The following is a 22,815-nucleotide window of genomic DNA, read 5'->3' on the forward strand; positions in this document are numbered from 1 at the left end:
CTACCCAGTCAGTCACTGAAGTTGTGAATCAACATCCGTGCAAACCTCTCAGCCATCTAAGAGGAAGAGAAACAAAGTGAGCTACACGACTTGCAAAGAACACAATTAAAACAAATAGTTTTGACCATTTTCGTAATTGTTTCACTTCAATACAATTCAGTAAATAATAAACTTAGAATTTAAGTATTTTTGGTGCTGAAATGTCCTTAAAATGTCAGAAACTAATCTTTGAAGTAACGGCAACGACCATCCTTTAAAATGTCAATTTCGCCACCATTGGAAATAATATTGAATACAAGTAAAAATCAACATTTTTAACATGTTGACAGAAGAAGAAAAGTGAAGAAAATGCAAAAACGTTCAGTGTTTTTTTATTTAAAAACTATAAACAGTCACCAAAGTAAATAAAGCCAATCTCTAACAGACTGTTAGGTCTATGTTTAGTCACACATCCTACAGACACGTCAGAAATGAGGATGGTCGGGTTGCGCGCACCCCCCTCGCCGGCCCCCTCGGGTGAGATGCAGTCATAAATGGTACACAACACACGGGTAGAAGAGGACGTGAGCCGGAATGTGGCATGGGTATTAAGAATGAAAAACAATTGTACAATAAAACTCCACACTATATTAAGATAGAAAAAAGTAGTGAAGAAAATATTATACCTGCACGTAAAGCAAAGAACACGGGAGAAAACCTGTATAAAAAATCCATGTATTGAAACCAAATTTACAAATACAAACAAAAAACACACAAAAATGTGGGTACGCGCACCATGCCCGTACAATGACAAAACGTTTACAGTGGATAGATAAATGTCACTTATTTTTGTTTTTGCGCATTGAGGGGAAGATGTGAACCAACAGAAAGGGAAAATACCTTCAATATTTTTTTTCTTCTACAAAATGACACGATATATTATTCCATACTCTTTCAGCCAGCAAAATGAGTTCTACAAGGTTTTATAATACAAAATGTCACAGTTCCACAAAAAAAACTGTTTCCCCCCCCCCTCTCCCTTGGCTTTACAGCATCAGTACCTTTGCAGAAGTATTTACAAGGTTTTAAGTACATTCATCCACCGCTGAGTATAGAATCACATTAGATACAAGTGACCAAGGTTCATTAAAAAAAAAAAGCAAACCCAAGACTACTTTCTTCAATCCTAGCAAAGTAATGCTTCTATTGACACCACAGAGCAAGTTCTCCAGTGGCTGCATTGTGATGAAAGAGGATCTTCTTTATATATATTCACAAGATACGTATTTACAAGATTTCATTTCATTCATTTTAATGGTATTTATTTCCATAATAAATAAGTGAAAATATATCGACTCAAGTAAGAAAACCAAGCTACCAAGTTTGAAAGAAAAACCCAAATAATAATAATAATAATAATAATAATATTAATCTGCGGCAGTTGCTAGCCGAGTTGTCCTCCCTCCGAAAAAAACCTCGTGGTCTTCATTCAGTCACAACTCGCCCATTAGGGGATTAAAACAAATAATCAGAATTGGACAAAATGTGCTCGTGTTTGGTGCTCTTGTCTTTTTTTAAAGTGGGGTTGAGTGAGTGGAGTCCCTCAGGGAAGCGGTGGGAAAAGAGCTCCCCGTGATGGGCAGCTGGCGGAAGACCCCCTTGGCAGTTTTTCAGGGTGTGGATGAGTCGACGTGGCGGGGTTTTCAAACACAGGTTGACGGAGATAAGGACCGGTCGGGAACGGCGTGCCAGAAGGAGCTTTCTTCAGTCCTGCGCTCCGCTTCCTTCCGGAGCGGTTCCAGCTGAGCGGCGCCTCGCTCCTCTGGCCTCGGCCGACGTGCGACGCCGTCGCTGACCCTCGGAGGGCTTTTCTCTGCCGCTCGTCCTTTTGGCGTTAGGCCTGCAGCGAACGGGTCACTTCATAAAGGCATTTGGCCAGCGTGGTGGACACCTCCATGTTGCTGAGCGCCAGCACGGAGAGGTGCGGCTCGTGCTTCTTGACGAGCCTGAAAAGCAACAAAAACAAAACCTCGATTTGCATCAAAATGTTCCCATCACCGTACCACGAGTATTTCTAGCACCGTCTTGGTGCCAAGAAACTGCGTTGAAGTTCATTAAGGAGCTTCATAGCATCTGAAACATGTCATTCTTAGGTGTAAAGATAAAAATATACTACACGATTCGGTGTATTTCTTTAATTAATGACATTCAGTGTATTAGCTAACTAGCTAGCTACTCAATTTTGTGTATTTTTTTAATTAGTGACATTCAGTGTATTAGCTAACCAGCATTAGCTATATAGCTATCTAGGTGGCTAGCTATCCAGTTAGTTATCTGTTGGCTATTAGCTATGTACTAGCTGGCTCGCTAGATTTCTATCTATTTACTTACGGTTGAGTGAACGCTGGCGCTGCTCACATTTTCTCTCATTGAAATGGCGTTCATCTATTCAAGCTGCTCTTCCCCCAAAATATGTTTTTTTTAGCATAAAAGGGAAATAAAAAAACTGGTTTGAAATGACCCCATGTATTAGTTATACGGCTATCTAGCCAGCTGTCTATCTATTATATATCTATTAGCTAGCTAGCTTTCTATCTATTGGAGTTATTTCCAGGTTGAGTGAATGCTGGCACGTGTGGCTGCCGCCGCTCACCCACAGAAAAACCGATCCTGTGACTGTAAAGTGACCTTGAGAGTTTTGAAAGGCACTTATAAATGACATTTATCATTATTATTATTCTAATGATGTTATCGCCGCTTGCGAGGTTTGTATTTGTTGTTCCGCCATGTGTCCCATTCAAAAACCAACAAATATACAAAGACAAATCCAATAAAAGACTGACATGCGACCACAATCCGAATGCTTGGCGATGTTCTTTAACGTTAAGGCAGCAGTTAGTCTGATGTGTTTGGTCACCGGTCCCTCCTTGTCGTCCTAAAATGGACAAACAAAATATAGGAGCGCCACATCAAAACTCAGAGCAATATTTTCTCATCTTTGTGTGCGCTTTTGACAAATGTTCATATTTTTACCGTGAAGTCCCTGAAGACCAAGTTTCGGGAACCTCGGCGGAGGGCCATGAGAGCTGCGCTGGGATGATTGACAATTGCTTTCGGTGCTCGCGCCGCCGGAGTACCGCCTGCCACCGGCGGCGTCCTAAAAAACAAAACAAAAACAAAAACATTAGAATCTGTCACTCAAACGACACGTCGCTAGCATGACAAGGGGATGCGTACTGGGAAGAAGTCGGGTTGGGGCTTTGCGCCTGTTGTTCCTCCAATCGGAGCCCAGCTAGCAAAGCTTCCCGTGAACAGTGTTTATCCTGGAAAACAAGATTGGAAAATGGCGGTGCTTTTCAATCACAATACATTTCATTTCTAAGCACCTTTCAAAACTCTCAAGGTCACTTTACAGTCACAGGCTAAGCTTTTCTGTGGGTGAGTAGCGGCAGCTATCGTTTAGCTATCTAGCTATTAGCGACTGTATCCTGTGACTGTAAAGTGACCTTGAGAGTTTTGAAAGGTGCTTAGAAATGAAATGTATTATTATTACTGTATCTATGAGCTCGCTAACTAGCTTTCTATCTATTGGAGTTACTTCCGGGTTGAGTGAAAGACGTGGCGGTTTCATTCATTACCTGTAGATGCGTGATGAATGACAGTCTCTGCCGCGGGAAAGGATCACATCCTTCCCACTGACATTGGCCGCCATATGCATCTTTGCCGCCATGTTGCGTTGCCGCGTGGTAAAACACTTGGGAGGGCGTTTCGAACCACCTTGGAGGGACGGCGGAGACCAAACAGATAATCAGATTCCGATCGGAAGTTCGGCCGGCTAATAATGGCTCCTACTTACCGTTTACAGGATTGCCAAAGACATTTGAAGTTCTGTCCGGCTTTTCGACTTTGTTCGGGCGGCGTCGTGGTGGGTTGCGCCAGTTGAGGGCCGTTGTCGTCTGTCGTGGCGGGTCGGGAGACGGGGGGCGGCGACTATGGAAGACATGCATTTCACGTGATATGAATTGAAAACAAACAAGCAAGCAAGCAAGCAAGCGTCTTGTAAGCGGAGATGTAACCTAAAGGCACTCTGCAGGCTTAAGTTGCTCTCTCAGCTGCTTCAATGTAGGAGGTTTGTATCAGTGAGCGCCAAATAGTCTCAACTGGCGTCACCTTCTTAACCTCCGCATCACATCCACCGCCTGCTCCCGCGTCATTTCAGGCCTTTTTCTTCATTATTATTTATTAGCTAGCTAGATAGCTTTCTATCTGTTCAAGTTACTTCCGGGTTGAGTGAACGCTGGCGCGTGTGGCCGCCGCTGCTCACCCACAGAAAAACCGATCCTGTGACTGTAAAGTGACCTCGAGAGTTTTGAAAGGTACTTATAAGTTAGCTAGCTAGCTAAAAGATAACTAATAGATAGCTATCTAGCTTGTTAGATAGCAAATAGATAGCTAGCTCGGTAGCCAGCTCGCTAGTTAGATAGCAAAAAGATGGCTATCTAGGTCGCCAGCTAGCTAGTTAGCGAATATATAGCAAATAAATAGCTAGCTAAATAAGTAACCAGCTAGCTAGTTCGATAGAGAATAGACATTTAAAGAGCTTCTTCCCCCATTGCTATTAACTCTCTACAGTAACCCAAATAGAAGTGTATAGTGCCTCCATTTTTCTTCTGATGACTTATGACTAGTGCAGCATGTTTCGGCCCAAAAGTGAGCCAGTTGGAAAGCCTCATCGCTTCACGAGGCTTCGGTTCGCCGTCACAAGCGAAAGCAGAGCTTGACTGGCGTTTGACTGGCGTTTGTCAAATACCGGTGCGAGCGGATCGGACACAAAATGGCGGCGTGAGACCACATTTCCTTGGCGACGACTCACCGCGGAGGCGGTCGGCGTCGCGGGCGAGCAGTTCCTCGGCTGAGCGGCGTTCTCGATTGCTACTTTGGCTACTGCGCTGGGGTTGGTTCCGGCGGGCACGGCCACCATGGTGGAACTGCTGCCGGCGTTGTTGGGGTCGCTGATGGTGATGATGCGCACGCCCACCTTGTTGGGGATCCCCGAGGAGGCGGCGGCGGCGCGATCCTCGCCCTCCGCCGGCCTCTTGACGCCACGGGGTTCCGAGGCCACGCCGTTGGAAGGGGAGGCCGAGGTGCTCTGGGTGGGCAGCGCTTGCTGCCTTAGCGCGGGCGCTAAAGGTCCGTTTGTTAATTCCGAGGGCGGCCTGGGGCCCGGCGCTTGAGGTCCGTTGGCGAGGCGTTCGGCCTGCTGGGCTTTGGCGGAGTCCTGTGGAGGGGAGGGACTGGGAACCGGAGGACTTTTGTCCCCGTTGCCCAAGCGCTGCTTGGAAGCCACGTGATTGGGAACGCTTTTGCCGAGGACGCCGCCGTCGCACAGCCCGTTGACCAGCGTCTTTTTGGGCTCGGGGTTCCGCTCCTGGGGGGCGCCCGGGCCCGGCGAGAGGCTCCGCTCGCCGTTGGCGGGCGGAGCCTCCGTAGCCGGCCCGTTGAGCGCCCCCTGGCTGTTCCCTGAGCGGTACGGAGGTAGATTGGACTCCACGCACTTGCCGCCGTTTAGCAGCTTGACCTTCCCGTTGCTGGTTTTCCGCTCGGAGGAGTCTTCGCCGTCCGCCGCCGCCGCCGACGACGAGTTCTCCAGGACCTCAATTTTGCGCTCGTGGATGTGCAAGCCGGTGGCGTCTTTGGCCTCTTCTTCCTTTTGACAAATGATCTTGTCGCCTCGAAGCGGCGCCGGCGGCGGCGACGGTGTAACCGCGGGAGCTTGCTGGGGCGCGGTCCCCGTCGCGAACGGCGCCGGCGGGAGACTCGGGGCCGCGCCGCCGGCGGAGGTGTTAAAACCAGCGTTGGGGACCACGGCGAAGGTGACCTGCGCGGCCGCCACGGGCGCCTGGATGACGGCGGCCGGACTGCTCGCGGAGATGATCTGGACCTGACCGGGCACCAGCTGAACGTTGAGCTGCTGAGGCGGCGGGGGGGCCACCTGGTAGATGAGCGGCGAAGCGGCGCCGGCGGGAGGGGGCACCTGCGGGGCCGGCAGGATCAGCTTCCCGCCCGGGGTGGAAGGGCCTCGCTTTGGAAGCAGAAGCTGTTTGATCAAACTGGACTCGGAGGAGGGCGGCGGCGTGGGAGGGGCTCGCGCTATCATTTGCTGATGCCGCTTGATGGACGGCGCGCGGCCCGCCGTTTGATTGGCTTGGATTTGGGGATTGGCGGGCGGTCCCGCTATTTGAACGGACTGAGCGGCGGGGTCGGTCAGAACGATTTGGCGGACGGCCTGGTTCGCTCGCGGACTCGGGCCCACGATGACCACGCTTTGCGCCTGCCCATCGGCGGTCGCGGCCGGCGACCCGGCGGGCTGGTCTGGCGCCGGTTTGGGGGCGATGTTCTGAAAGGTGACGCGCGAGCCCGCCGAAGTGGGCGACGACGGATTACTCGACGCCACTTGGATGGAAGAAATGGCCGCCGACGAAGCCGCCGCGCGCTGCGCGTCTACGCGGGGGGAGGGCGGAGGGGGCGTCGGGGCGAGGGGCTGGGAAAGCGGGGCGCAGACGCTTTGGACTCTGGCCGTCAGGATGCGGCCTTGGGGGACTTGCTGGAAAAGCGCGGCGGGGACGGGCGGCGTTTGGGGGCCGTGGTTCCGGGCGGGCGGGATCTGGACCGCCGGAGCACCCCGCGCTTGCTGCCGCTGCGCCGATGTCGGAGGGTTCGGCGGCAACTGCTGAGGCGCGTGCTGGCCCGTTGCATGCTGGGAAACGGCGGGGGGCTCCTTCGCATTGGCGGGCCCGGGCGGAGGAGTGGCGCCGCCTAAGTTTAACGGCGGCGGATTTCCAGGAGGGACACCTAAGCGCACGAGAAGAACAGACGCTGACTTTTACAATCAATACGTTGAGGAATGCACCATTTGGTTTTGATTCATTTGCATATTAATTATGCACAGCAATTGTTAGCTACACACAGACGTCCTCCTAAAATAGCCCAAAACTAATGAAAGCCCCACTCCAACTTCCCAAAATATTCATTTTTCATATTTTGGGTTGATTGAGAAGATAGTCGTCGTTCAATCATAAAGCGACTTGACTCAAAATTCTGCACACGGTGTCCATTTATATTTTCTCGCCAAAGTCTTTTTATTTATTTTTTTTCCACTTTCTTCCTTTCCTTCAATAACTTTGCTGCTGCAAAATGTCAATTTCTCCACAGTGAGACGAATAACGGCTCATCAAATCCTATCTGAATTCACTAAAAATGCTTTTTTCCATCAAAGTGTCCATTTTGTTTGTCTCAACTTCCTGTTGTACCTGGAGGTGGAGCCTGGGGGTCGCCGGGGGCTTGGACCCGAGTTGCGGGGGAGGGCGCAGAACCCGTCAGCGGTTGCTGCTGAGGCTGCTGGTAGTACAGTTGGACGGGCAGCGGGATTGAGCGCCGCCTGATGCCCACCAGGAGGATGTGAAGCGGCCCGTTGGCTTTGCTCTCGTCCTGCCGCCGCATGCTGTGATTGGGAAACACCGTCCTGCCGCAGGCAACGGGGGAAGAAACATTTGCTTTTCTCCTTTTTTCAAATTCTGGAAAAACTACTTTTTGGTGAGACGTGTATAACAAAACAAAACAAAACAAAAAACTAACTAACCGGAGGCATTTGAGGAAGCCGGTGGAGTTCAAAATATTACTTCGGCCCATTTTACTGCACGTGGAAAGGTACTCCGAGTACATATCCGACCGGGAAACCGAACCCTCATTGTTGGTTTCAAAGTGTGCGTTTAGCCTGTCACAGAAACAAAGCGTTACATTTATTCGGGATAAACATAATCATAATTGTCCAAGTGACTTACCATTGTAATGTAAATTTCTCTCCATCAAGTTCAACGATGCCAGGCGGCGGCTGTGCGGATTGAACTGCAGCGCGTGTTGCTGAAGAGCAGAAAAACAAAAAGGTCAATATCGATCCAGACCGATTTTATGCAACAACAACAAAAATAAAATGATATTTTATTTAGTGATGAAAATTCAGTCTGCTGGCTCAGTTTCACCAGTGAAAATTGAATTACCTCGACAGTCCACTAGGTGGCAGATAAACTAATGAGCACATTAATAACAATAACAACAATAATAATAATAATAATAATACATTGCATTTATAAGCATCTTTCAAAACTCTCAAGGTCACTTTACAGTCACAGGATCAGTTTTTCTGTGGGTGAGCAGCGGCAGTCACATGCGCCAGCGTTCACTCAACCTGGAATAACTCAAATAGAAAGTTAGCTAGCTAATAATAATAATAATAATAATAATGCATTTCATTTATAGATAACTAATAGATAGATAGCTAGATAGCCAGCTACATTGCTAGCTAGATAGCTCAAGTGAGCAACATAATTAGCATTTGTGTTGTCAGCGATAATTACAGTGAATCAATTCAACACTGGAAGCATTTAATCATCTTTTCTTCATCTCCAGAACGCTCGTCAAGTAACAAATATATCATTTATAAAATAACACTAAAACCAAAATGGTGGACTACGTTGTGGGATTGGGCGTGGGCGACTTTGGTGTCATGGTTGTGATGGGAAGGACACTCACTGGCGGCTGGCGTTGCCTGCGCGGCCGCAGGTGCCTGCTCGACCAGTTGCGGTCGAACTTCCGTGGCCTGCTCGGCATTGGCTTGATGCTCGATCAAGCGGACCGCCGTCAAGGCATCGGGTCCAAACGTATGAAGGTCCACAGAAACTAACCTCACCAGCAGGTCTGGGATAGAGAGGGGGGGGGGAGGAGAGAAGCACACGTTTTTAGTACCAAGGCAGGCAAAGTCAATTTGAGATGTCAAGCATGACCAAGTCCAACAGGGGGAGAAGTCAATCCAAAATACTTGCAGGGGAAAGGAGGTCCCGTCTCCCGCCCCCCCATCATAAAAAAATTCGGGAATGGCAACGAATGAAGTTCATTGTGATTGAACAATCAGGAAGTGACGTAGAAGGAAGCGCAGGGGAGGCCTCAGTTTGGCCGAGAACACATTACAGCCTTAAAACAAAAAAAAAAAGACATTTTTGGTGGAGAAGCGAGACGTTTGTGTCCTACCAATGCTCCGGTCCACAGAGGCAATCTTGCTGCAGGGAACCTCTCCGAGCTGAGCCAGCAGGTAGAGCACCTCCAATGAGGCCATGAGGAGCATGAGGTCAGGCAGGCTGAGGAGCAGCATTACCTCCCTGTACGACTCCTGGTCCACATACTCACAGATGAGCACGCCGTTGTCCTCCGCTTTGCTCAAGTTGCCTAAGATTTCCATGGCTAGGTGACAAAAGGAGAGACCTTGGGTCAAGGATGAGGTCATCGTCACGGCGACAAATGATGTGAAGGAGGAAAGCTCACCTCTCATTTTGAGGAAGCGGTCTCTGGACATTAAACATTTGGTGATGGTGTGAAAGATCAGATGGGTCATCCGGAAGTCGACCGGATCCAGTTGGAGCTGGAAGGCAACATTTTGAAAAATAAACAATAAAAAAGCATCACTGGGGGCAAAAATCATCATAAACGCAGGGATAAATGTTGGGAAAAAAAAGCCATTCCACTTGCGTTTGTTGCTGTCGAGAACAAACAAAGCGCTGCGCATTATTTAATGTGTCTGACGGATGCAAAAAAACAAAAATGGCCGCCGTAGTTAGCGACGACAACGCTCTAACTGATTGCATCGGGGGCTCTTTGCATACATTTTCTCAAAATAGCGCGTGAATGACTGAGTGATTTCTTTGCAGTAAATTAACATCCATTATTCATTCACCGAGGCGCTGGGAAATGGAGAAAAAAAATCATCGTTGGTGAACGCACCCATCGCTACAGAATTAGCCCAAAGGCTAATGATGACACACATTTTCTTTCATTATTGCGCCAAGTATGGTCACGGAGCTCGGGGTTGGAGTCTCGTTTCAACATTTCGAATGGATTTCAACTTGCAACCGTTTTGACTTGAACACCTGTGATTCTAGTGGACGCATAGCGCAAGCGCAAGCCACTCTTGTCGCTTGTATCCTACGCGACGTCAATATGAAGCCATGAGTGGAAATCTCTCCAAGGAGACTGACCTCGGCAGCCACGTTGCCCAACGTGTCCAGCCCGAGTTGTCGGAGTGAGATGAGGTCGCAGTGGGCGCAGAGCAAAAGGAAGCGCAGGCACGTGCGGCTGGCCGCCAGCAGCTTGACGTTGGCCTCCTCGAAGGAGAGGTTTCGCAGGATGACGGCCACCTGCAGCACCCGCTGGGCCTCCATGTCACTGATGCCCGAGTTCCGCGGCGGGTGGAACAGGCTCTGCCAACGTTCTGCTACCGACGTACCATCTGAAGAAAAAGGGCAACGACGAAAACAGAGTTGAAATCAAAGGCGCGGCCATGAGGACAAGGTGAAAGGCAGCCATTTTGGCAATCGCCAGCTTGGGCTGCGCCGAAAAAAAATAAAAATAAATAATAATAATAATAATAATAAATGGTTGTAATTGTGAGGGCACTTGCAAAATGGAGGATGCAATCTATCATTTGAACACAGCGCAAGTTAGTTACAGCAGCGCTAATGTGGGGCTAACTCATCAGGAGGAGGAATTGGGCGCCCCCTTTATGAAAATAGTTGTTCAAAATACATCCATTCATTAACAAATACAAAATAAAGAAAATAAATACATTAAATAAAAGAAACTAATTAAACTAAAATAAATAAAATAACTGCAACAAATACAATAAAATACATGAATAAAAACAAATGAAATAAATACAATAAATAAAATACTACAACTAAAAGCAAATAAATATAAAATAAATACATTAAATAAACTAAATAAAATACTTAGACTAACTAAACTTAAATAAATAGAAAAAAATAAAAAATAATACAATAAAATACATGAAATAAAACCAATAAAATAAATGGAAAAACTAATCAAGAAAAACAAATTAATAAACAAATAAAATACATACAGTAAATAAACCAAATAATCTAAATAAAATAAAATAACATCAATAAAAAGAATAAATACAATAAAATAATACAAATGAAATAAATACAATCAATTAAATTAATAAATAAAAGAAATCCATTCTTCTTTTTTTCGGCTTTTCCCTTCAGGGGTGGCCAAATTAATACGTTAAATATATAAACTAAAAATAAATACAATAAAATAAACAAACTAAACCAAATACAAAATAAATGATATAAACTAGAAATAAGTAAAATAACACTGAATGAAGGTGTGCCTTATAGAAGAGAAAATGCTTGCACCCCGTCGAGGTGCGTCATGCCGCTTTTTTCCCGGCCATGTGTGTAGATTTGGCAGCAAATGGACTTGACCTTGCGCCGTGCCACTCTTGTCCCAGATGAGCTCCCGAACTTCAGCATCTTGCACCACCTCCTTCCAAAACTGAGAGCAGAGAAAATAAATGGGGCCTTTGCATGAGAATGGATGGGAAAGCCATTTTGTGTTCTCATCATTCTGCCTCATTTTCCACCACGAAGCGTGACGGAACATTACCCTGATGAAATCGCGGGACGTTTTGGCCTTCCAGTCGGTACCAAAGACCCCGGAGAAGCTCCCTAGCGCTACCAAAATAAAAGTGACCAAAATGAGTCGCAATGCATCCATCCAATGGTTGAAAAGATGCAAAGTGGTGAAAACGCACAGTCGTCAAAGACGCCGGTGTGGGCCAGTAGCAAGGTGACCAATTTGGGGTCTTTGTCCAACTGCATGGCGTGCTTGCTCTCGTTGGAGAGCAGAGTGCAAACGTTGACGGCAAAGTCCACTTCGTTGGGAAGGCCCGACAGCAGAGACAGCACCAGTTTGTTGTAGTCGCACGGCGCAAGAAAATCAGTAGACAGCCCGTAACTTTGCCGCAGATAGTCTGGAGAGAAACAAGTGAGAGAGAGAGAGAAGAAACAAAAGGAGGTGTTTCATCATATTCAAATGAGAAGGATGCAATTTGCTACCAAAGGAATAAATCATAATAATCATCTTCTTTTCCTTTGGGCTTTTCCCTTCAAGCAAATCAGTGTCCTCCATCTTGAGAGGTTTGATCCGCATGCTTGTTTTGGCCAAGCTTTTACGTCGGATGCCCTTCATGACACAACCCTCTCTATTTATCCGGGCTTGGGACCGGCACAAGAAGACATATGTCCCTTTGTGGCTACACAACAAGCAACTCGCTCAGTAAAAGGCTCAATAATAGTCATACATTTTATTTTAAGCGCCTTTCAAAGCTCTCAATGACAATTTAGTCACATCCAAGCATAGATAATATAATAAATAAAATACCATTCCAAACAGAATACAATCAATAAAATACAATTATAAATGGGATGCCTGGGTCGCTCTTGCTAACAGGTTTCATCAGGCAACAACAAAAATAGTGTTCAGGCACATGTTGGGATTTAGAATCCATCCATCTACCTGATGCGTAAAAACCGCTAAGCTTCGCTAATCACGTGAAGAGCGCTAACCTGATACAACATGTTGCTGGTAGTTGTACGAGGTGGGAATGGCGCCGACTGGGAGGAAGGTCTTGGTGTTGCCCGGCTGCGCCTCGTCGTCATCCTCGCCAAAGTGGTGGACTCGCTCGTACTTTTCCAAGTATCTGCGTCGGGGAAAACAACAAAGGGGTGAGGAAAGCGGCACAGAAAACACAACAACAAATCTGCGGCTTTCTCACGCCGATTTGAGCGGAAAGAATTTGGCAAAGCGACGCCGTACGACGTCGTTACTTCTCGGCGATAAACACGCTGGGGAAAGCCGACACGCGCGGGGAAGCCGCGGACCCCTCGCCTGCGCGGCCGTGAGTCAGCGAATGAGGGCCTCCCGGCTTCTTCATTATGGCGAAGGTAATCCCCCGTCCGTCCGCCGGCTGACGCGCTCGTCGGGGGGAGGAAGGAGCGAGCGAGCGAGCCAACGAGGCGGGAGGGGGAGAGATAGTCACCTCAACGCAACGTCATCCAGCGCTGTCTGGCCAAACGCTGATAATGACCAAACATGGGTGGGAGACATTTTGTTTTTTGGGGGGTGGCAAGCGGTTCGACGTCTCTTTGACTTTATATGAAGACAAAAAACTGCTTTAGCTTTTCATTCGGGTGTCATTTGTGGAAGAATTGCGATCACGGGAAGCATTTGCAATCTTTTTTGCAGTCTTCTGTAGTGGTGACAACTTCCTGTCGGGCGACGGAATTCTTCCCGGACGATCGGCGAATAAAACTTCAAACGACGACAAGTGAGCGGACGCTGGACTGGGTTTGAAATCGATTGGTCACCGACACCCCTGTCATCGAATCAAATTGGGGATATCAGTGACATCTTCCTGATTGCAGCGCAAAACGACACAATCCGCCTTTCACACTTGGCAAAGCTAAAAACGACATACGCAAGGAGTGATAGGACATCGTTGGGGTTCCTTCCACTCGGCCGAGATGCGAGTCCACTCACATTTCAGCCAATGGTCCAAAAACATCAAAATAATAAATTCAACAGGAAATGTGAGCCTCGCAGCCCCGCTCCCGATCAAAGAGGCTAACGGGAAGGTGAGGGTGAACACTTCGACGATTTTCTGGCCTCGTCTCAAGTGGCCGCTCCGTTGCACCCTCCCCGCCGTCGCCCCCCTTGGAGGGTTTGAGTTCACTGCCCTCTGCTGTGTGTTGAGAAAGGCGTATTTGAAATAGTCATTCATTCACGACGCAGAGTAAAAGCGGCCAGAAAATTATTGACGTGAGCATAATCTCGCTGACAGAACACCACCACCTGGGACTAAAATACCGATTCAGTGACCGCCCCCCTCCTGAGGTTTCCGCTGATAAAGTATGACAAGCGCATACACACGGAAAAGGTCAGCGCACGAGACCTCGCGATAATACCTTAAGAGTTTGGAAAGGCGCCTTGAAATCAAATGTATTATTATTATTATGACGATGATTATTAATAACCGCTCAAATCTTCAAATTGCTGCAGCTTTGCGACGCCAATCAGGAGGAACAAAATGCAGCTTTCATCATAATACGAGCTTGTCTGCAGTACTGAGAAGATAGTGGGGGGATGAAGGTGGGGGGGGTCTTCTTTAATGCATGGTGGCAGAAAAAAAGCAAGTTTTCTAAAAGCCCCCAAAAAATAATTTCTTTCCATACAGTCGGACGTTAACAAGCCTGATTCACAACAGAGTGCCATCGACCTTCTACTTGATAGCGTCGCAACAGAATTTATTGCTATGGAGGGGTCGGGGAGGGTCAGGGCGGGGGGGTCGCGTGAACAAAAGTCCCCACCCGATGATTTGTGCATTTCGCCGGTGCAACAACAACAAAAAAACAAAAAAAAAGTGGGAACGCGAGCCTCGCTGTCGAGTTCAAGGCACACCTGTCAATCTTCCGGCTGGCGAGGAGACAGAAGAGATGAGGCTGTCAGTTGGGGGCTGACAAACCCCCCTACCACCACCGCCGCCGCGGGCAAGCCAAAAAAAAAGGCTTTAAAGGTTGTGTATGATCACAAAATAGATGGATCTTAAGCCATACTTTGCAGACAGGGGCTGGGGGGGGGGTGGCTCGTCTGGATCCATAGCCGCATAGTCAGGCGACGGTCTGCAGCTATAACTTATTACAAATAAATACATTGAAAATAAATTAAAAATCTGTTTATTATAATTGAGAGTGTATTTTTTTTTAACTGCTTCTAGGAACATATTTTTTTCCCTGCAATTTTACGTCGAGACACGTTCAAATTCTCCCTTTTTTTCTAGAACTTAATAAAAAATGAATGAAGCGTCACCGTGAACGTGGCCTGTCTGGAAATGGCGTTCGTTAGCTTGCTAATTGGCTCTGGAGGTGGATTAAAATGCAATTGCCCGTCTAAAGTCGTATAAAAAAAATAATAAGAATGAAAAAAATGACAAGGATAAAACAATGGGAGAGACGTCTGATAATTTCAATTGCTGTTGAAGAAACAAAAAAACAGGCAAAGTAAATTTGAGTTTGAAAGCCTCGTTCTCCAAAAAGAAACCATTTTTCAGTTGAATAGTTAGACACCGCTTCAAATTTCTAATCACTCACTTTAATATTGTGACAATAAAAACAACAGATGACACACTTGACGGCGCAACGCCATTGCAGCGAGAGGTCGTAATAAGCAAAGATGGAACGACCGTGTAAATAGTCTTCAAATGAACCCGCATGCAATCAGAAAAGGTCAAGAAACGTGTCCGGAGGAGGGGGGGGGGGGATTTGCATGTTTGTCACGTCGACAGAACACATCTTGCACAATAACAAAGAAGCATCTATTCTTTTTTTTTTAGTTAGCAGGACTGCTACGTGAGCTTAAGGGAGGCCAAATGTGTTTGTTTTACACCCGAGTAAGCCCATTTGTCGAGAAATGATTGAGAAACATCATTTTCGGCATGCTTCTTTCTGTCTTCGTCGGGGACGTCCCAGGTGGCGAGTCAGCTTTTCCAATAATTAACACGACTAAAAGGAGCTTCAATCACTCACAAGGAGCAAAAGACGATTAACAAAGCATATTTTCCGCACTACGAGGCACTTCCGAGGATAAAGCGCACCTGCATTGAACGGCCTATTTTAAAACCGTTTTCAGATTCTAGGGCGCACCACATTATTAGAAGAAAAAAAGAAGGTCCAATAGTGGCCGTGGTTGCTTTTCGCATCCACCCGATGGAGCTACGCTAAAGGAAATATTTTTATAGGGTTTTCACAACCGCTGCAGCGATAACATTGAAAAATGAGAATATTGGTCCATATATAATCAGAATCAAAATCAGAAAGCCCTGAATGGTTTCACAATGGGGGAAATTTGCAATCTAAAGCGCGTAGTCTGGTTTTGAGAAAATTGTTTTGGGTGCACCTTATCGTGCGGAAAATATGATAATTGTGCAGCGTGGTCCTGACAATGTGGAATGTTTAATAGTGCAAGCTCAAAAGGTCATAGATTGGAAGGAGAAGGGGGCGTTTCCCCATGCATTGACTGATCCCGTATAATAAAAAAAATCATAATTTAACAGCAACTGGTCACCTTATACATTTAAAAATAAGAAAATACAGTAAAATCTGTCGTGCAAAGCATGAGAAACTGGCTGCTACGGGCACGCAAGGTGACTTAGCAGGATCGCCATCATTAGCCACAGTCATGACTGGCCCCCAAATCGAGTTATTTAGGATTCAAAATCATAAATGGATCAAAAAATGGCAAGACTCATTGGCTCAGCAGCCACTTGGGAAGCGTTTTCAGCCGTCGCGGCAAGTCGGCTGTTTGCAGGTCAACCGTCGCACGAGGGCTTCTCACAGGAAATGTTCACTCACGGGTGCGCTAGCAGTCACTTTGTTTGTTTGTTTGTGCATGCAACCTTGGCACATTTGTCTTCGTTTTGATATTTAAAAACACACGCGCAAGGGTCCAAAATATCGCAAGGATTTCCGCACCCTACTTTTTTTTTTTTTTTTAATGAAGCAAGTTGCAAATGAAAAATGGTGGTCAGAGAAGAGTTGAAATGTCACATGTTGCTCACAAGCTACATGTGACATGTGAGGCCATGACATGGCCCAAAAGAGTCCATTAAAAGGAAAGCACGAAGGCATGCCCCCACCGGGGGATGAACAATGGACATTATGTTTTGCGGCAGAGGGACTTGAGCGGTTCCTCGATGTCCCTCCCGCTGGGGGAAGCGGCGCAGAGGGCAAACGGAGGTCAGTTAGCCTGGCGTCACCTGACTTGCCCTCCGCTTTACAATTGGAGCGAGGGCTCACTTCCTGGTTGCGTTTGATTCATTTCTCAAAGGGAAAAGTGCGCTCGCATATCAGGGGGGAGATAGTGAGGAGGTTTCGCTCCCAATAAAAACACACACAATCATGTGAAACGAATTAACCCAAGACAGAACGGAAGACGTGAGATGTTTTTTTGGCCGAAATATGCCCGTAAACCACCCCGGTTGACTGAGCTAGCTAGCTGCAGCTGCGACGACAATCACGGGAGAGGGAAGTCGAGGAAACAGATTGGCCCCAATATTAAAAACAAAAACATATAGGAGGTGTTAGCATTTGCAACGGTATCTATCAAGTCACGCTTGAAATGTTAAATCATTACAAAGACAATCAAAATAAAATCAAGGGATGTGGTCGGTGCACTGCAGCTGAAATCAAGTTTATTAGGGCTCTTAATTTGGAAGGTGCTCTCACGTCGCTCTTTTCATTTTAACAATCATCCCGTCAAATACAAAGATAACATTTGCATCCGTACAGAAATGGGGGCCCAAATAAATGTGCCGCGCCAAAAGCTGCGGATGCAAACACCAAGCAAGGAAAAGAAAAAAGAAAATCAAGCACAGAAGATGATTGCGAGGGCAATCCACAGCGACTCCGTCGGCCCAAAATCGGCTCGATTCGAGCCGATTTTGAGCCGATATGATTTCAAACTCCTCACAGGAGAACCGATCAGACATTTTAACCGCACATCTCAACGGTTAACTAACCACAACAAGTCCACTTCATCATGGCAAATATCAACAACGCGTTTGCATCTTTCAACTAGCAACCTCAAACATTGATGAAGGCCAAGAGGAAACCGTCACCTCGCGGCAATGACATTAATAAAATGAGGCAGAAGAAATGATAATTTCCCCTTTCATCCTATAAGCGATTACGCGCAGGCAGCAAAAAAAGCGGGCGGCGTCAGTAGTACCTTTGATAGAATTCACAAATTAGCACCAAGGGCTGTTGTGACACAAGAATGCTACATTCTTCCATGCAGGCTCCCCTCAGCTGTCAGCATGGATTTTCTGCTCCCTATTTCACCACCACTGAGTATTTTCGGAGCGACATCGTTTGGACAAGATGAGTTTCCTCCTTGTGGTCAACTAGGTACGGTTATTCTTTTCAAATCAAAAGCTAGCAGGGATTCTGCGTGGACCCGTTCCAAATTTCGTAAATTCCGCCTATTTACCAAGCCTACGAGTTAGACGGCTTCCCACCTATCGTTGCAAAAAAATACAACAGTCTTGTCTTGCCATCGTTCTCATGAGATATATGCTCTTCTCTCCCCTTTAAAATACTCTCATTGACACAAGACAGAAAGCCGTTTAAGAGACGTTTGCCTCGCTAATAAAAGCTGATGGTGATCCATCTGTGAGCTTAAAAGGAACCGGGAGCATCAGCCGCGAGAGGAGGGAAAATAGCCGCAACACATTTGCCTCTGAAGCAATTGCACAAGTGTCGAAGTGGCAGCGTGGGTCGCCTTGCTTGCAAAGGTGTATTTTCCCAGACGGGTGGGATGGTGATCAGCACAGTGCTGAAGCGACTAGGAAGAGCCAGACTCCCATCACCAGCAGCTGACAGCGTTTCAACTTTTAACTCGACAGCACACAAACAAGATGACGGTAGAAGAATCAAATGATAAAACAGTGATGGGGCTAATTACAAATATGCTCTGAAAATATGTGTGCCGTATTGTTGTTCAAAGGGCCTGTGATGGGTCGGCACAAAAAAAACACTGGTTCCAAGTGAAAGGGGGAGGAAAAGGAGAAAAAAAACGCCCGTTGATTGCATCCCAACACTTGTAAACACTTCCCACATGCTGCCTGGGAGGCACAGAGCTGCACAACCGTGCTACTCACCGAAGGTAGTACTGTTTGAGAGCGAATGCAGCGTTGGAGCAACTCCTTGGAAAATTAAACTCTTCCCCGAGTTCATTCCACTGGTTTTTGTCAGACACCTGCAAGATAAGCGCGAAGACATGTCAGAAGAAAGAACACGAAAGTAGGATAAAAAAACACACCTGCAAGTTGGTGAAACGAGCCACAACATCAGCAGCATTTGGTTTTCCATCTACAGGTCCCTTATTAAAAACTGTTTAAAATCAATAACTTGCGAAAAAAATGTTGAACCCACGCGTAAATAACAACGTGAATAAACACACCGCGTGGGAGAGTATCGCAAATGAGTGTATTCCCCGCGTATACATATAAAAATGTGACACATACGTGTGTATGTCCAAGTGTTGTAAGACTTAACGTTTCAGTTGAAGCTAGTTAGCAACGCGGCTAACAGGCTAAATTGACTTTTCCCACGCTAGCCGAACGCGAATACGACGCCAAACTCTCGACAAACTGTGCCCACGGAGAGCGTGAATGCGTTAGTTGGCGGTGAGGCGTATATTTCGGGGGGTTCGGTGCGGTGCCGTTGACAGTAATCTCGACGCTGGCCTACGAGGCCTGCATTTCGTAAGCGGCCACGAAGCCGAGGAAAATGGCGAGGAAACGAGGGGGGTAAACGAAGCCTTTTCCCGGCTAGCCGAGAGCCGAGCGGCGGCCCGGCGCCATGGTTCGTCTTCCGTGGGCTTTTCCGAGTGGCGATAATGGACGTTCAACGTGCCCGCTAATTTTGAGCGGCTCCCGAGCGCGCTCCGCCTCGCAGCGCTCGCCACTCAATGGAAAGCGCACAACAAACACAAGGCAGCACATTGCAACCGAGATCCATTGCAAACTAGCACAAGGCCAACGGCGACCCACTAACGGCAGTCTGCCGGGGGTTGGGGGGGATCCACTCGTCCCGGGTTGCCCGCACGCCACTCGCCGAGAGGTCCACGCGCCGCAAGGAGCGGGGTGGCAAAAAATCGAGTGACTTTTGGTTGCCCGCTCACCTTAGCAAATCCACCTAAAGCGACGACTCTGACATAGAGAGCGTTGAGATCCAGCTCTTTCCCACCCACGATAGGAATCTTCTTGAACGGCGATCTGGGGAGAGAACGTCACAAATGAGCACAAATGTCTCTCCATAACAGTTCGGCGCGAGTCCGAGTGGCGTCCGATGTGAAGGCAAAGTTGCATTTGGTGTGAAGAAAGGCGCCCCAATCTCACCCTCTGCTTTGGTGAAATTGCCGCAGCTCGTCCAGGAAAGCCTGTCCCTTCCTTCGCTGATCCGGACGATTTTTCCCCGTCGAATTTGCCATTGTTTTTGCATGCAAAAACGGTTAAAGCCCACTTCGGTTGCTTCCTAAGACACCACCGATCCCATACTCCGCCGGCGCTCAGTCATTCGCGAAGCTGAGTGTTTAAAAAGTTAAAGAAATAGCTGGTAGCAAGAAGAGCGGCAGGCTCGCTAATAAAGACTGATGCACACAGCGAGCCGAGCCGATTCAAACCCGGACTAAGTTCCGAACGAACAGTCCCAAATACGAGCGACCTACCGGCGGATTCGGCGCGCCATTGCGCGACGTGTTCGATTAATGCTTTTTGGTGGCGGTTGTATTCGTTTGGAGTGGTTTGACAGTGTGTTACGGACGCGGCGCCGAGGCTATCGCACACACTGTAGAGCGGTAGAGGGATCCTGTTCTCAGACAAAAAGATGAGGAGGCCGCGGAGGGGCGGCCTGCCGTGCGTGCAGCGCCATCTGCGGTCGAACCCCGCACTGCAGCCTCCGCCGGTCCAGGGCTGAGCGACGATTGGAACAATGGACTGTTTTCTTTTTGAGGGACCGGCTGAAAAACGGGTCAGGAGGCACTTGTCAATGTCACGTTCAGGGGAGGCTGTCGCACTCATTGACACGGGATCTTATTCTCGCAAAAGCCATTTCAAATAAATTGCCATTTTCCACCCAGACATCCTAACTTGGGTTCAGAATGAAAACTACTATGCAAAAAAAAAAAAAAAAAAAACTGGAGAAACCACTATCTAACAAAGTACCACATTGCAGGATCTAAAAAAACGGAATAGTTTCCCTTAAACAACCAAATTTGCAATAAGACTGAACATTTAAGCTTATGTGCGTCAAAAAGTACCATACCTGTGCATATACAATAAGTGAATCAATACACAATCTTATTTTTGCAAAAGCCATTAAAGTGTAGTCCAAGGTTTTTTTTCCACTCAGACTTCAGAATGTGGTTCAAAATGAAAACACTTGTTAAACAAATAAATGAAAACTACAGGACTAAAAACTGATGATTGCTTATTTTCACTAGGTCAGTTGAACTGGTTGTTACATTTGTTACAGGGGTGTGCAATATTTCTACATTTTTAAAGCAAATACAAATTAAAATGTTATTTTTCGACACCTGTGTCACATTCATACTTCTGTATGCCACAACGAAGCAATTTGGTGATGCCAAAAAAAACATGTTTTATCATATTACGTGTGCTTTTTTCACAGGGTCAAATTATATCCTGCAAGCGTCGCTATAAATCCACACGTTTTATGTCATCAGTGGTTTGGAGGCAAGCAACCTGTTTGAGGAAATATTGCCATGACTTTTTTTTGTTTATTGGAACGCATTGGTTTTCGTTTTTGCAATAGTATTCATTGTCTTCGCCCTTCTTTTTCTCACGGAGGGAGTTGCTTTTTAAAACCCACACCCCACGCCCCTTCCGAATATAACTGTCAAACGTATATTCATGACAGGGATATATTCAACCATTACGCGCACCCCCCTTTACTCAATGGAGAGGGGGAAAAACTGTCACAAAATGGCGGAGACGTACGTTAACAGACCCCATTTTGAGGAATTGACAAGTACGCGGTAGAAAAATAAAAGAGGAGTTGCGAGACGCCGTCGTCTGCGCGTCTTTTTCATTTCACCAAGCGCGCCGGAGTTCACCTCGGCCGCCGCCCGTTTGGACTCCGCACGCCCGTCAACCGAATTCGAAGCTAACGAATTCGCCGTTAGCTAGTGAGAGGATGTAGCTTAGCGAGCTAAGCTAACTTGACTGGGATACGACCGAACCGCGAAAGAAACGTTGGTGTAATCCTATTAGATTATTCATGTTACTCGCGTAGTCGAATCAAATAACTTTTCGAAACGTTGTTGAAACAGCATCGCTTGACGCTCTTCGAAACGGATCTTCTGCGCCGTCTTGCACTACAGTACTTTACTTTTTAAAGTTTCCCCGATATGGTTACATTCTTAGACTCAACTAGTGCATGTAACAATCCTCATCCTAAACGATCATTAACATGCTAGCAAAATGACAAAGTTAATCGTTTATGCGACCAGGGTATGTTTGCTGATGTGCAAGATAACCTGCTAGTTAGCCGCTATTCTCTTTTCGCGTTCTTGCACGAACAACATGTTGGATCTTCCGTCGGAGAAAAGTTTTTAGGGTTGAGAATAAAAGGGCGAGCGGGTTTTATGAGATATAAAAAAGGGGGAATGTTTTAGCCTGCAGGCTAACCTGCACATTGTAATGCAATGTATGTTGTCGTGATGTGTCTTTCGCGAACGAACCGGCTCGTACTTCCCTATCCCCGCCTCTGTTGTGACGTTAACACGTGATTTATATTCCGCCAGCCAAATCAACGCTCCTCAGACACCGGAAAATGATACATTTAACTAGTTGAATGTGTAAGTAAAACAAATAGATAAGCACATTCAATAAATACGATAAACTGCAAAAAGCACACAAGACCACACAAATAGAAATAATCCGGAACTAAGCATGCGCAGTGTACTTCCCTTCTGCGCCTTTGGGTGACGTTAAAAAACACGTGGTTTATATTCCGCCAATCAAATCAACACTCCTCCGACACCAGAAATCGGTAATTTCAATTTGTTGAATGCTTCACTAACCAAATAGATAAATACGTAAATAACATACGATAAATTGCAAAAAAAACATACAAGAGCACCCAAATAGAAATATGGAATACAAATATGCGCAAAGAGTACTTCTCCTTCCCCGCCTTTTCGTGACGTTTTTTTTTGGTGAGCAGAGCCAAAAGAACCGACTCTCTTAACAAGAGCTGGATTTCTCATCACTAGTATTTTGGCGACTGAGGTCAGCAGGGCAATTTATTTCCTCTTCAAAAAGTAACAGTTATTTAATGTGTGTAC

The 22,815-nt window shown here is 46.7% G+C and overlaps 1 protein-coding gene across 2 annotated transcripts; it reads right to left on the reverse strand.

Moving 5' to 3' along the window:
- Positions 1–355: 355 nt before the first annotated feature.
- Positions 356–22,394, reverse strand: arid2 (AT-rich interaction domain 2). 2 transcript variants are annotated; one of them, XM_088988667.1, is made up of 22 exons: positions 20,176–22,394; positions 19,847–20,032; positions 19,630–19,723; positions 18,605–18,702; positions 12,459–12,592; positions 11,645–11,863; positions 11,497–11,564; positions 11,247–11,385; positions 10,065–10,315; positions 9,355–9,451; positions 9,064–9,273; positions 8,569–8,733; positions 7,821–7,899; positions 7,619–7,753; positions 7,290–7,501; positions 4,853–6,831; positions 3,836–3,969; positions 3,618–3,756; positions 3,217–3,302; positions 3,013–3,136; positions 2,823–2,914; positions 356–1,985 (listed from the first exon to the last, which is right to left on the reverse strand). In XM_088988667.1, exons 2-22 carry the CDS (start codon positions 19,936–19,938, stop codon positions 1,874–1,876), a joined length of 4,659 nt encoding a protein of 1,552 aa, XP_088844793.1. In that variant the 5' UTR covers positions 19,939–20,032; positions 20,176–22,394; the 3' UTR covers positions 356–1,873. The 2 variants fall into 2 exon arrangements, with proteins under 2 accessions (XP_088844793.1, XP_088844794.1); XM_088988668.1 differs by having other exon boundaries at positions 11,316–11,385; positions 19,847–22,393.
- Positions 22,395–22,815: the final 421 nt, after the last annotated feature.

This window comes from Hippocampus bargibanti, linkage group LG22, assembly GCF_051943395.1.
Source record: "Hippocampus bargibanti isolate YZ-2025 linkage group LG22, ASM5194339v1, whole genome shotgun sequence".
Lineage (NCBI taxonomy): Eukaryota > Metazoa > Chordata > Actinopteri > Syngnathiformes > Syngnathidae > Hippocampus > Hippocampus bargibanti.

Excerpts from the sequence above, each read along its gene's own strand:
- arid2 (XM_088988667.1), bottom strand. The coding sequence starts at position 19,938 with ATGGCAAATTCGACGGGGAAAAATCGTCCGGATCAGCGAAGGAAGGGA. Across the intron at positions 9,452-10,064 it reads TGGGCAACGTGGCTGCCGAG|CTCCAACTGGATCCGGTCGA; the intron begins GTCAGTCTCCTT and ends GTTGCCTTCCAG. Across the intron at positions 8,734-9,063 it reads CTCTGTGGACCGGAGCATTG|ACCTGCTGGTGAGGTTAGTT; the intron begins GTAGGACACAAA and ends TCTCTATCCCAG.